The sequence below is a fragment of the Condylura cristata genome, unplaced genomic scaffold (assembly GCF_000260355.1).
Source record: "Condylura cristata isolate star-nosed mole 26May11 unplaced genomic scaffold, ConCri1.0 scaffold00008, whole genome shotgun sequence".
NCBI classification, from domain to species: Eukaryota; Metazoa; Chordata; class Mammalia; order Eulipotyphla; family Talpidae; genus Condylura; species Condylura cristata.
The window spans coordinates 56,220,569-56,234,055 of NW_004567109.1; the positions used below are offsets into that span (position 1 = coordinate 56,220,569).

Consider the following 13,487-nt stretch of genomic DNA (forward strand, 5'->3'; position numbering starts at 1 on the left):
CTGTTTTTTGCCTTCTGTTTTTTTTTTTTTTTTTTCTGAAAAATTCTGGCAACATAAACCACTTAATCTCCAAATTACCTGAAATCCTTTGCTCTCTTTCTCTCTCTCTCATAAACACCACACACACACACACACACACACACACACATACACACACGTAGGTTGAAAGGTAAAGCTGAAAGAGGATGTAAGAAAGGAGACATTAGTAGCCTACAGATTATGTAACAGTCTGCACTCCATCCCATCCTCTATAGAGGAACAAGTAAAGCCCAGAGAGGTAACATGCCTAAGGCCACATAGCTTGTGGGGAAAAAAGCTAGTATGAGAACAGGAATCTTCCTGCCCCAAAGGCAGTACTCCCACAGTCCTCACCTATTTTGGGGCTTGAGCTCTTCTGTAAGGGGCTGATGTTTGCACAATAAACACCTAAGTCAGCACATAGGCTCAGCCCTTTAACCGAGCACTTGCTAAGTGCTATCTCATCCATGCTAAAAGCTATGCCCTTGGGTTATGTCCACTAAAACTCACAACACCACTGGGGAATAGGTTCTATTGTCTATTTCATTGATGAAGAACTTGAGACCCAAGAGGGTAATAGCTAGCTCATAGCATATAGTTGGAAGCCCCTTAATGCTTCCTCCTATGTTCTTCTTATCCTATGCTCAGATTGCGTCAGGAGCCCTAGGGAATGCAGAGACAGCAGAAACACAATCCTGACCTAGAGAACCCCAGGATCCAAATCAGGGTAGGGGATCTAGTAAGTGCCCAAGGCAGGACAAACACTTTGCTGGGTGTTTTACAGACCACACCAATATTAGCTAAATCTCAGTGCACTTTCAAGCTCTATGGACTGTGCTTTATGTGCTGGAAAACAGCTCAATGTGATTAAGAGGGTAGACACACCACTGCCGTACATGTTGATCAATGAATCTGATAATGCCAGCACTGAGAATGGATGATGGTGAGGTAACCAGCAAAGATCTGAGAGAAGAGCTTGGCTCTGTGACCAGTCCATTATCAATCCTTGTTAGCATGTCAGCTGTCCACAACAGTTAGTGTGGCAGGGGTCTGGGCAAAACTCAAGGACTTGGCAAAAACATAGACATTTGAATCCTGGTTGCACTTACCCTGGTCATATGACTTTGGGTAAGTTAGATAGCCCTTCTAAGTTTTAGGAATACATGAATAAAGATTTCTTTTGCAGGATTGCTGGGAAGGTTAAATCTTAGCATTAGAATTATACTTTCCTTGGGGAAAGGCATTCCTGGGTCCTGTGTACCCTCCTACTCAAGTAAGTGGATGAACACTTGACACCAACTTGACTGCTTTGGGGACACCATCTTGCTGGCAACAGTAAATCGCTCAGTTATGGATGTGACCAAGCCGATAAGCACGCTCCCTACAGGAACGCTGGTAAGGATACCCTCTCCACCTGTACTGCTGAGAGAATATTCTCTTAGGCTTCTGCTGCTCCTACATGCATTGCTCCTAGGGCTGAACAGAGCAAGATGAGGTCCCACCAAGCCATCCACTACTGTCCCTGGGCCTCTCAGTCATATGAACTAATAGATTTCCTTTGAGGGGTTCAACTGACTTTGGTCACATTTCTTTCACTTACTACTTAGTGTTTTTATTATAATTGCATGGGTTCTCAATAAATATTATTTCCCTTTCCCATCAGGTTTTGAGGTATCTTATTACATGTCTTAGCTTTTATAAAAGTTACTCTTTGGCTAGACACTGAGTATGAAGCAGTTTTTGTCTATATATCTAGTGAGGAAAGACAAGGCATGTCCAGAGTGCTGCTCCTCCCACATGGCATGCTAAGGAGAGGACAGACACACTGCACCTACCATGGGCACCCCTGGGGAAACAATTTGCTGGGCCTATGAGATGCAGTGCTCTTTTAAAGCAGAGCCAGTGGCACATGTATACACACTCATGATTGCACTTTTATTGATTTCTAATTTGTACCTTGCTTATTTCCAAAAATGCCCTAGAGTGGCTAACACAATAAGACAGAGACACAATAGGGCCATTAAGAAAAAATCAAAGATCAAGCCCAGAGAGAAAAAAAGGAATGCTGATGATGACCCAAACCTGGGTTAATAGAGCTGCTTCAATAAAAAGAAAATTATATTTAGCTCTCAGCTTTTTGGCAGTCATTCAGAATGTTTCATGATGGGCACGTGGCTAAATGGGCATCCTTCATGCAGTTCAAGACCCAGCACACTGACCAAGCAGGAGCAAACACCCAAAAAGAGCTTTTTGAATGAATGAGTGAATGGATGAATGAATGATTAAGTAAATGAATAGTGCTTAACAGAACCAAAGCTCCAGAAGAGCACCACTTATATCCTCAAGCCTCATATTTATTCATCTCTATTCTGGGTGTCTGTGTGTGCAAGATCCAGTGCCTCACTGGGGACCTGGAAAAGGATGGATTCCAAAATGAGTCAAATGCCAGCCCTATTTACCTGGTCAGTACAATCTCTGGCTTGAAGTAAAAGCTCAGCATAACTTACTTCAGTGAAACTGAACAACAACTGAACCTCACAACAACTGAGGTTGTGACAATGGGAGTAGTAGGGACAACACTAGGTATTTTGGTGAAACCACTTAAGAGCACTTCTAACCCTAGAAACGTTCACACCATCACGTGGACTCCATGGGGGTCACGGATCCTGAGCAAGGTCAGGTGGAGTGAGGAGCAGACAGCTCCCCTTTACCGGAGAGCATATTTCGGCACAGAAGGGAAAGCAACTCTACCAAGCTCTTACCAAATGACTGTCAAAGGATTCCCATGCCCAGGTGCAGCTCAGCAACTTGTTTTTACTGTCTGAAATCCCCCCCCCCCCATCTACTGCATCTGGCCAACTCGGCACAAAATGGACATCACCTGGTGACTGCTGGCAAACAGCTGCAAGGCCGTGGCTCCTTTGAGGAAGGGCCAGTCCCCGAGGTCCTGCAGCAGGAGTAACACTCAAGCTTCTCTGCCCCAAGATTTCCAACAGCCCCAACCCACTGGCACCTTCAACTTTGCCAAGAAAGGTAGGCTGAGATTCCAGAGGAAGCAAACACAGTCTGCATTATTTAGTAAAGAGCAGATTCAAAAGGTGCAATGTGGTACTGGGTGGAAAAGCAGCTACTAGATGAGCATCTAAGAAAAGAACGCAACAGGGAAGGGGAAGCTCTAAGCCAGGATGGTGTCTTTGCATTCACTTGGCATTGCTCACGCAGTTTGACTAGATAGCCAAACTGCCAAACTGCACCTTTGCCCAGCAAGGCAGGTTCAGAAGGGAAGGGTGTAAAGGGGGCTATATATTCTCCCATCTTTAGCAAAGTCAGCCAGGTGACCTAGCAATAGGAAATCTTGACTAAGTACAGGTTTGTCTTAGAGAAGACAAGCAAGGCCACTGTGACTCATTCTTAAGTGCACACACTGACATGTGTTTCCGATTTTCCAATTTATCCCAGAGCCTACATGCATTGTTTGAGTGTATAAGTAGGTATTAAACACAACCATTGGTAATGAGCGTGGTGGCCGTGGCTTTGAAGCCTCCCCAGCCACGTTAAGAGTCTTCCTAGTTGGGCTGTAAATCTCCCACATGACTGCTAAGCACACTGCTTCGCTCCATTCAGAAAGTCAAGCCTTGGGCAACCCAGCTTACCCACCCCATGAACTATACTAGTCACTGCCAACAGGACTGTGGGTTCAAAATCACAGAGTTGTTGCTGTTCATAATTAGCACTTGCCTAACACCCCCAATACATGAATCACAACCTTTATTCCAACGTGCATCTCTGGCTCCTCAGCTTCCAAACTCTCACACTGAATAAATGCACAGTGGCATCTCCAGCTCTCTCCACCACTGTCACATCCCTGACCATTCCAGAAGACAAAGTGAAATTCAAGGTGTTAATTCCTTTCTCCACAAAAATAATAGTCCTCTAGACAGACCAGTGTTCCTCATGCCAGCAACGGTAAAAATCAGAGAAAGGGCAGGAACTCCTTAAACCAGCAGGGTGTTGATGCTGAAATGTCCAGTCCAATGCCCTCTGCACGAACCACTGGTAGTCTCTGAGGATAGACCCAGATCCCATCCTCAGGGCTTTTCCCTGAGTCAGGTCAGACACAAAATTAATGAAAGTTTCTTCCTTCTTTGCAAAGGAGCCATGTGCTACCATGAGTAGCCAGCCCTCTCTGGACACTTAAGCCGTTGATCTCCCAAGGAAGGGAGCAAGACAGTGTGTGTAGCAGGGAGGTGGGGACCCACCATGTGGGTGCCCTGCCTCCATATCCACAACACTGCCTAACCAGCAAGCTCCACAAGGCTCCAGGCTCTCTGCACCCGTGGAATCACGTTCACCACATCACCAAAGTCAGGTAAGAAAAAACAATCCAATTCTACTCACAGTCTGGTGAGTTTTGGTGTGCTCTGGAAAAGCAATTCTGGAAGGACTTGCAGCTTATTCTTGTTCAGGCGCCTGAAGATGAAAAGGAAAATGAAAGGATGTCAAAGGGAGGTTAAATTGGATCCAGTGTGTTCAGACAGGTCTTCCATCCATCAATCAATAGGCATTACCAGTTTCTCTAGACCTTTCAACATGGGATACTCAGCACACATTGGGGGCAGAAGGCAAAGGTCAGCCATAAGCAAGAACACAGCATGCCCACTGCCCTGGCTCTGTCACCAGCTAGGACAGACATCACTAATTGGCCACAATGTTCTTTCCCATGCAACTCTGGCAAGACTTATGAAATTTCCTTATTGTGTGCTCCAGCTAGCTATGTCCAAGTGAAAGAATTGGCACGTGAAATGGGCTCCCCAAAAGAAACAGGGCCACAGAGAATATTCCAGATCCTAAATGATGGTGGTGGCTGGGAGGAATGATACCAGTTACCACAGGAACAGGAGTCATAGGCTAAGGGGCAAAAGGCAATCTCTGCCATCTTGTTTCATCAACTAGAGCAGGCCTTCAAGGTGTCATTCATGGGCATTTTGACCTTTGTGGGTTCCTTCCTCCACTCAAAATAATAATACATTTTACAACTGTTGGTGTAAAAGCTATTATACTACTATACATTGCAACATTTATTTAAGCTTATTTTTTCCTTCTAATTTTAAAATATACTAAAACATATTCATGGGGCCTCTCAGTCATGCTGGTGGTGTGCACTGCCTCTGTTGTGCCTAATGATTAGTGGGACCCAGGTCAGGATCAAGGTCTGGGTGTGGCTGGAGGTAAAAGTTGGCTCAACAGGGATGTCCCACACTGAATGGTGGCCACAGAGCCAATCAGATGCCCTCCTGAGAATGGTCAGTACTGATACACACAGGAAAGAAGAGCAGGAGGTTTCATAGGACATAGAGGCATGAAGGCTGTTCTGTGGGAGTGGAGGCTTGGGGGACCCTGTTCCATGATCTCTGCCCTAGCGCCTTGGTGCAGGCTGATCACTGGAAGCCCAATGTCCCCAAATCGTCTGTCCTAGAATTTCCAGAATCTTATTTCTCAGAATCTCTTGGAGCACAAGAACAGTTTACAGACTCGCAGAATTTTTCCACTTAGAGTGAATTTGGTATGTATGGTTCTATAGGAAATTTGTATTATCCTACCTTAGAGCCAAGCAAACTGAAGGAAAGATGTGAATTTCCCAGTTCCTGGCCTCAAAGGCCAGACACTCCCTCAATACTAAGTTGAAACATTTCTCAGATGGGATTTTTCTATTTTCCTCCTTTCATCCCAAGGTTGATGGATAAAAATGTCAAAGGAATGAAGGGGTAGAGCAAGGTCAAAAAGGGCAAAGCATATAAGGAGCATATAAGACCTCCTGTCAGCAGTGCGCTGATGGATTCCCAAAGCCTGTGGGTGGATGTGGCTCAGGGAGGCTGTAGGTGAGACTCCTGATAAGGAGGAGGGCAGAGAAAATGCCAGAAAGTTCACAGAATAGCCTCAAAATTCCTGTTCCAACCCAGATTCCCACACAAGTGCTTTTTTTTTTTAATTATAATGAAAAAAAAAAATACACACAGCATAAACTTGACCATCTCAACCATCGTGAAGTATACAATTAGCAGGGTTAAGCAAATCCATGTTGTTGGGCAACAGATCCCCAGAACTTTCTCATCTTGTAAAACTAAGGCACACTGTACATGAAACGAGTACTCCTTGCCTAACTGCCCTCACCCCAGTCTTGAGCAGCTACCATCTCAGTGTCTGTTTCCATGAACTTGACCAGTGCTCTTTAGGGCTCTCCCAGAACCCACTAGTGAAAAGAGAGGGGAACACAGGAAACAGGAGGTAGGCTTACGGGGGAGGGATCTAGTTTCTCTCTTAGGGCAGTTCCCATGTAGTCAATGCAGTCTTGGTTCTAGAGAAGGTGAGGTGAGGGTTGTTCAGGTGAGGTGAGGGTTGTTCAGGGGCAGATCAGTTTCATGCTCTCAATGAAATCTTGGAGAAGTTAGCCTTGCAGCCTCAGTTTTTCACTGGCAAAATAACCCCATTCATTGGGTGAGGGTAAGTCTGAATGATACACTTTGTGCATGCATTTCTAGCACTGCCAGAAGAGCATGACAATCATAACAACAGTGGTGCTGTGGAGTCCTCAGTGCATGTCAGAGGCTATGCTTTGGTGAGGCAGACCTTATTATTTCCCACCCACACAAATAAGGATGGCAGTACCTGGAGAGGTTCAGCACCTTCCCCGAGACCACCACAGTGTCAGAAGGGGCAGAAGAAGGACTTAAGCCCAGGCTTCTGAATCCAGTTAGACCATTATGTTAACAGAAGCCTCTCAGTTGTTCTCCCTTTTCCCCTGTCTTTCATCCTCTACTTCCTTCTGCGCAGGGTTGCTGGCCTCCTCCACCTCAAGCCAGACAACTATCCTGATACATTTCCCTCCCTGAAAGGACTCTCCTGGAGGTCCCTAAGGCCAGAAATGTGTCTTTATGTGGGGCTGTCTGGAACCACCCACTACTGTCACAGCTGCACAAAGCCTGGCAAGAGTTACTTTTAGACGACCAATATTCCAGACTAGGCAAAAATCCTAGAATCTGGCCCAGCACTGCCTGCAGTGGGGTGGGTGTTTAGCCTGCTAAAAGTCTTCAGCCAGAGTTGAAACTAAAAATAAAATCAGTTTGGCTCTAAGGCTCCAGGAAGGGAAGGAATGGTTTTTAGTTCTTTGCCGGTATTTATGGCTGGACAAAAATAAAAACACAATCAAATTTAGTCAATTGTATTCTGTCTGCTGCTTCCTAAACCCTGAGTGAGGATTCCAGGGCAGCTGGGTTGGGCTCTTCTCCCAAAAGCCTCAAGGGGCTTTCTGCTGCAGCTTGGGCGGGCCTCATACTGATTCTCAGTCACAGGAGATCGTACTACATTTCATTCCAGGATTTATGCATGTTTAGTTGACTGTGACTGAGTTGGCCCGAAAGGTCTTCCTCAAAGAGCAGATGAAGGATCCACTATGCACAGGTGCACTTCTGTGGCTGCTTTGGAAGAACTCCTGAGTAGGCATGAGGGACAGGTAAGCAGTGGACTGCAGACTGGCCAGGGTGTCCTCCATCATTTACACCATCTATTCCACCCTGAGTCCAGAGATGGAAATACCCTGTCAGAGTTCAAGTTGGAGACAAATCTGTGATGACTGGATCGAGAATAGGACAAAATCCATAGGGGTATTCACCTGAGGGAGAGGGGTTCAGCAAATAGTACAGGTTCCTGGGTCACTGATGGTCTCTCAAGGATCAACACTCCTTTTCAGCTTTTCTTCTAGAACAACTGGGAATATTAAGGTCAAAAACCCATTGGTTGCTAGTTGAAAGTCACACTGCCTTTCAGTCTGAACAGTGAATGCTGCACAAAAGAGAGATTTTCTTATAGCACTGTTTTAGTGTGCTGAGGGCCTTCAAGGAGGACCTGGGTATAGGAACTAATTAGACATTTTTGTCACTTTGTCAAATTTATCCATTCATTTATGCATTCAACATCCATTCACCCAATTTCTATTCAACCATTCCTTTATCCATCCATCCAGCCACCATCAATCTATCATTTCATCCACCCATCCTCCATTCATCTATCCACCTTCCTGTCCACCTATCCATTAATTTATCCATCCATCTAGCTACCTTCCATTTACCCATACAGCTCTCATATCATTTTTCAATATGGACATACATGAATGAATAAATGAGCAAATAAATTGCTTCAGGAATGTTAGTGGGGCAGATAGACATGAAAACCAAAAGTTGCCCTGTGATCTTGTAAACAAAGGTGCTGTGGGAGTACTGAGGAGGGGCAACTAATCCAGGCCTAGATACAGAGATTTTCCACAGGAAATGCTTTGGAGTTTAGATTTGAAGCATGAGTGTAACTCTTCAGGACATGGATAAAAAAGGATTCTAAGGCCCTCCCTGGTGGCACAGCGGGTTAAAGCACAGCACTGAGAATCTAAAGCTGCTTCCGCATGAGTTCGATTCCCGCCTGCCCCGGAGGAGACCACATGGCGTGGCAGACCTCTCCTGACCCGCCCACTGCTCCCCTCAGCAGTGTACTTCGTCAATCTGCCTGTTCTGTTCCCCACTCTGTCTCTGGTGAAGCCTCTCACCGCCCCTGAGCCTCTGGCCTGTACCCCAGTTCTGTATGCACAAATAAATAAATCTTTAAAAAAAAAAAAAAAAAGGATTCTAAACTTGGTCATGAGACCAGGGACATTGGGGAATAGGTTTGCATTGCTGGAAGAGATGACTTAGAAGTGTAGAGCTGGCAGAGCTCATGTCCAAAAGGCCTCTGGGATTTGGGTTTAGTTGTTTGCCTAGAGTAGGAGGGAGGCTTAGAAAGGGATTATGATCTGATTTAGAAAAGAGTGAGAGAGGAAACAAGGGGACCAGTTAAGAGCGATCTTGAGCCATCAGTGTGGCTCTGTGAGGACCTGCCTAAGGATGAGGGTGGTATTGTCATATAGGCGACAGACATGAAATATCACCAAAAAGGGTCTGTAATGGAACAAATATGAGGGTTGAGGCAGTTACAGAAGTCAAAGTGCTAAAAGTGGCCCACAGGACTCCCACTAGGTTGACTTATCAGTTGAGTTACCAATCACTACTAAATTGGGGAAGGGAGGACACCATGCAGAAGGTGGTCTGTGTTTCCACACAGGCTTTCTATACCAGTCTCTCACGTGGTAATGAAATGTCATGTTTTCAGAACTAATGGCAGTAGCTGGTATTAACACTAAAATTATCAGATGGACACTGCACTAAGCAATTTTCATACCTTAGCTCATTTCATTCACAGAGACACTTTTGAGTCTAATCCTCTTTGTAGCCTTATAATAAGAAGACATTGATCTAAGAAGGTGATGGCACTCACCCAAAGTCGTGCTTTAACCAAAATGATGTTGAATGATTTGAACCCAGACATTGGATACCAACCTGTATTCTTAAGTACTATTGGCTAATGACACTACTTAATTTAGTGCTTCCTTGTAGACTACCTTGAATTATTTTCTAGTGTGATGGTCTTATCTGCCCATTAAGTTCTGAAGGTCACTGGAGTAGGAAACATATTAACATCTCTTTGGTCTCCCAACTTCAGTTGACATACACTAGGCATGAAGGGGAATTTGCAGAATCAATAGCATTCCTGGGCAAGGTAGGTAAGGGTTAAAGGTGAATGGTACTCCCAGAAGGCCTACCTGAGTCTAGCTGCATCCTCCAGAAACCTCTGAATTTGAGACTCACCTGTCTCACTACAGGCAAGGGGAGAAAGGAGTGGGACTTAGTATCCTGGGGTAAGGCTTTCTGGCCATAAGAGTACAGTGGCAGGCTGGGTCAGGGCTCAAGCACAGCAAGTCCTTTCCTTTTCCTGAGAGATCTGGAGTGTCCAGCTGCCTAGCTTAAGCCTGAGGGAGGAAGAAAGTCAATGGATACTAAAGGTCACAGGACTGCTGATTTTTGTAATGAAATCAAGCGGGCCCCTTTCCCAGGCATCCTGGATGCCCTCCAGATCAACTGGTGCTTTGAGAAATAGCAACATGTCTAAAAGCACCAACAACTGCCTTGTTATTCATCACAGAAGCTACAATGGAGGGATATAACCAATGAGTCCATGGAGAGAAGTGGAAGCAGCCCGAAGCTTCCTTCCAGGTGGGCATCCAAATGGGAAGCCACAGAGTTAACGGCATGCTCCAGTAAGGTCAGATATGAAGTGCAGAGGCTTTGACTACCAACTTTAACAGTGGCAACATCACTCAGAAGGATGCACAGATGACACAAAGGAATGCTATAAACTGAGTCAAAAGGACAGAGCCCTGATTTGGGGCTGTTTTCAAGACTTGGTCCCTAAAGTCATAGATGGCCTCATGTTTTCCTGGTTTCCTCACCTGTTGAGCAAATCAAATGCAGGCATTTTTTCCTACTATGCAAATATTCATGCTGCCAATTGGATATAACCTGATCAGGTCAGTGAGGAACTTGATCTTGAAGGTTCTTTGTTTACACTGCCATGATCAGAATGGTATCCACTAGCTTATCACCTATGGCTACCTTAGCTAGGTGATTGACTTTCTTTGCACTGCAGCTTCCTTTTATTAAAATCATGCCTATTTTTTGGTAGCCGCTTTATTTAGATGACACAGGGCCTCCTTTTAGTAGTACTTATGGACCAAGCTACAATTTATTTTGATGAGTCAGAAGCAAGTTGACCTGAGCCTTGTCTTTCAGGGTATTCAGTATTTGCTCAATGACATTCAGGTTAACTTAAATGCTGATTTTGAAAAGTCTGTTATTTTTTTTTTTTTAACTTCAAAATGTTTAACTTCAAAACCTTTGTTTTTGACATTTCTGTAGTAGAAACAACTTTGTTGTCAAAGTCTAGAATGCTTATCTTTAAGCAGTTTGTTGCTCATTTAGTTGTCTGAGTACTTTTTAAAAAGGTAACTAAAAGTTGCTTTTAGGAAGACAATTATTTAATAGCAAACCATTTACTTGAGAAGATAGCTGAATAGCTTAACATTTGCAAAGAGCTTTGCATATTCCTTACAGTCTCAGTAAATGCTAGCTGTTACAGCCTCTGTTTTTACCATTATCATCTTCCCCAGGCACCTTTCTAAGAAGTCAGAAAGCAGATGTATTTCTCCTCATAGATGACTGTATTGGTCAGCAAGGCTATTAGAGTAACTAATGTCACTGGGTGAACATAGGAAAGAGGGATCTTGCGTGCACACAAGGAAACTGCTCCAACTGTAAGATGCTATAAGGAACATGTGGCCCCCCAGGAGGCTATGTAGGGTGGTAGGAGGGGTTCAGGAAGGAGGAGCCACATGAGCACTTAACTTCCTTTATTAGTAGGTAACTCAGCTACTTAGTTTCCTCAGTCTATTGGCTGGGCCTGGTCACAAGGCACAAACCTAACTGCAAAGGAAGCTGGGAAATCTATAAGGACACCTGTGTATTTGATTTGCATAGTCAACTTATCTTAGCATCCAAGCAACACAAATGATCTGTTTGTTCTTGTTTCTTCCTTTCTTTCTAGTCAGCATAGGGCATGTGATTTATATGCTTCATCTAACTTTCTTTACGTATTTCTTGGAGTAGATATTATTATTGTCATTGTTTTACCTAAGGAGACTGAGGCACAGAGAAGTTATATAATTTGCCCAAAGTCAGAGCTGATAAATAGGGTTTGGATAATGCTCTGACATAAAACCTAAGAATTGAGGCCCTCCACCATTCTGCTTCCTTAATATTTTTGGTGCTTAATTGATCAGGAGGCTTCCCACCAATCCTAGGAAGGAGTATTTGGCTATTTCATAGCTGAAGAAACTCAGTCCCAGCAGACTAGGAAACTGACCCTTGGCTTCACTATCTAAGACCTATTTAATAATCGTTCCCCTTTGGTTTCAGATGAAGGCTTTGAGGGTGTCGGATGAAGGCTTTGCGGGTGCCAGGAAATCACTGGCCTCAGGGCAAGAGGGGAATACTGAACATCAAGAGCATTATTTTCATCTCCTCTCAGACCCAATGAGCCAAGTTCCTGCAGAACATTCCCAAGGGTATTCTCAGTCATGCCTGCCCATTGTGCGTGACCTTGTATCAAGATAAAAGAACAGTGCTAGAGAGTTTGGGGGGCTTATACAGCACCTCACCTTGGTGGGATCCAGCTCAGGATTCTAGCATGAAAAGAAAACAGCCTTTGGAACTTTCCTGCATATCACACTGGACCAATTTTCCTCCAATTACATGGTTGTTAGGAGGAAAGCAAAGCACATCAGTGGCTTGAGCCTTCTTGTCTCTGACCTCTGTCCCAGCTGCTGCTAGATGCCCAAAGACCTTGTTCCCGGAGAAGTGTGGGCTGGGAGACAAAGACCGGCAGAAGCATTTTCTATGCGGTTGCTAAGAATAAAATTGGGTCTGCAAAGCATGAGCCAAAGGGCACTGAGTGTCCTCTTGGTGCAGGGTGGCACACCCATAATGTCTGAATCACATCTGCATTCAATAATGCAGGGAACTAGAGGCTGCATTATCCAGGACTAGAGTCATGAGCAGGGCTCTCTGGGAGTCCCTCAGCAGATTGTTTGTAGAGACACACTAAAATACTGAAGGCTCAGACTCCCAGGAAACATGGTTAGGGTGAGAAAAAACAACAGCAATGCCTTCATGTGAATGTGATACATACATAACCCAACAGACACTGCACACAGAGCACACATGGGATTTAACAGTCACATGTGTCCTTCAACTGACTAAATCGACTGCAAACACCCATATCAGCTGGCAGTGCTCACAGTTCAGATCCCCACCAACATCTCTTTACTCCACATTTCATTATGGGACCAAAAGGGCAGCGAGTCCCCACATTCAAGAATAATTCCTCAATCCCTTCTGATAACCCCTGGTGTTGCATCTTCCCCTGACTCTGGGCTTTTGTATATGCTGTTCCCCTCTCCAGGAACTCTCTTGACCCTTTATACCTGCAGCTGCAGAGGTTAAAGTAGAAGCATTTTGAAGGTAGAACAGACAGGATTTGCTGATGGATTAGAAGTGAGGTGTGAGAGGGAGGGCATTCAAGACTGATGCAGAGGAGTTGGAGTGTGTATCTGAAACTTTGAAACTGCTGTCATCAGAGATGGGGGAAAAGCAGGGTTGAAGGTGGATAGACAGATTTGGACATGCTAAATTTGATATGACTATCAATGTTCAAGTGTGAGCTAACAACAGACAGCTGGGTAAGCAATTATGAATGACTTCAGAGATAAGGTCAAGACAGAGATGCAGTTTTTTTTTATAATAGTTTATTTTTACATCATTTTGTACATTTTTTTTCCATCTCAATCGTAATCCCCGTGGGTTTCCCATCACCATGTCACCCGTGTGCCATCACCAAAATCCCATGCACTTCCCTCCCCCCACCACCATTTTTGATCCCATTCTCCACTCCACCCCCGCAAAATGTCTCTGGTATATGGTTGTTCATTTTTTTTT

General features: G+C 44.6%; 1 protein-coding gene across 2 annotated transcripts in view; it reads right to left on the minus strand.

The window, feature by feature from the left end:
- The window catches only part of SLIT3 (slit homolog 3 (Drosophila)), a 580,975-nt gene that overhangs the window by 475,756 nt on the left and 91,732 nt on the right, over positions 1-13,487 (minus strand). For both annotated transcript variants that reach the window (XM_004679197.2, XM_004679196.2), the window contains exon 4: positions 4,417-4,488. In XM_004679197.2, the coding sequence (XP_004679254.1) occupies positions 4,417-4,488 (72 nt within the window). The remainder of the gene's footprint in view (positions 1-4,416; positions 4,489-13,487) is intronic.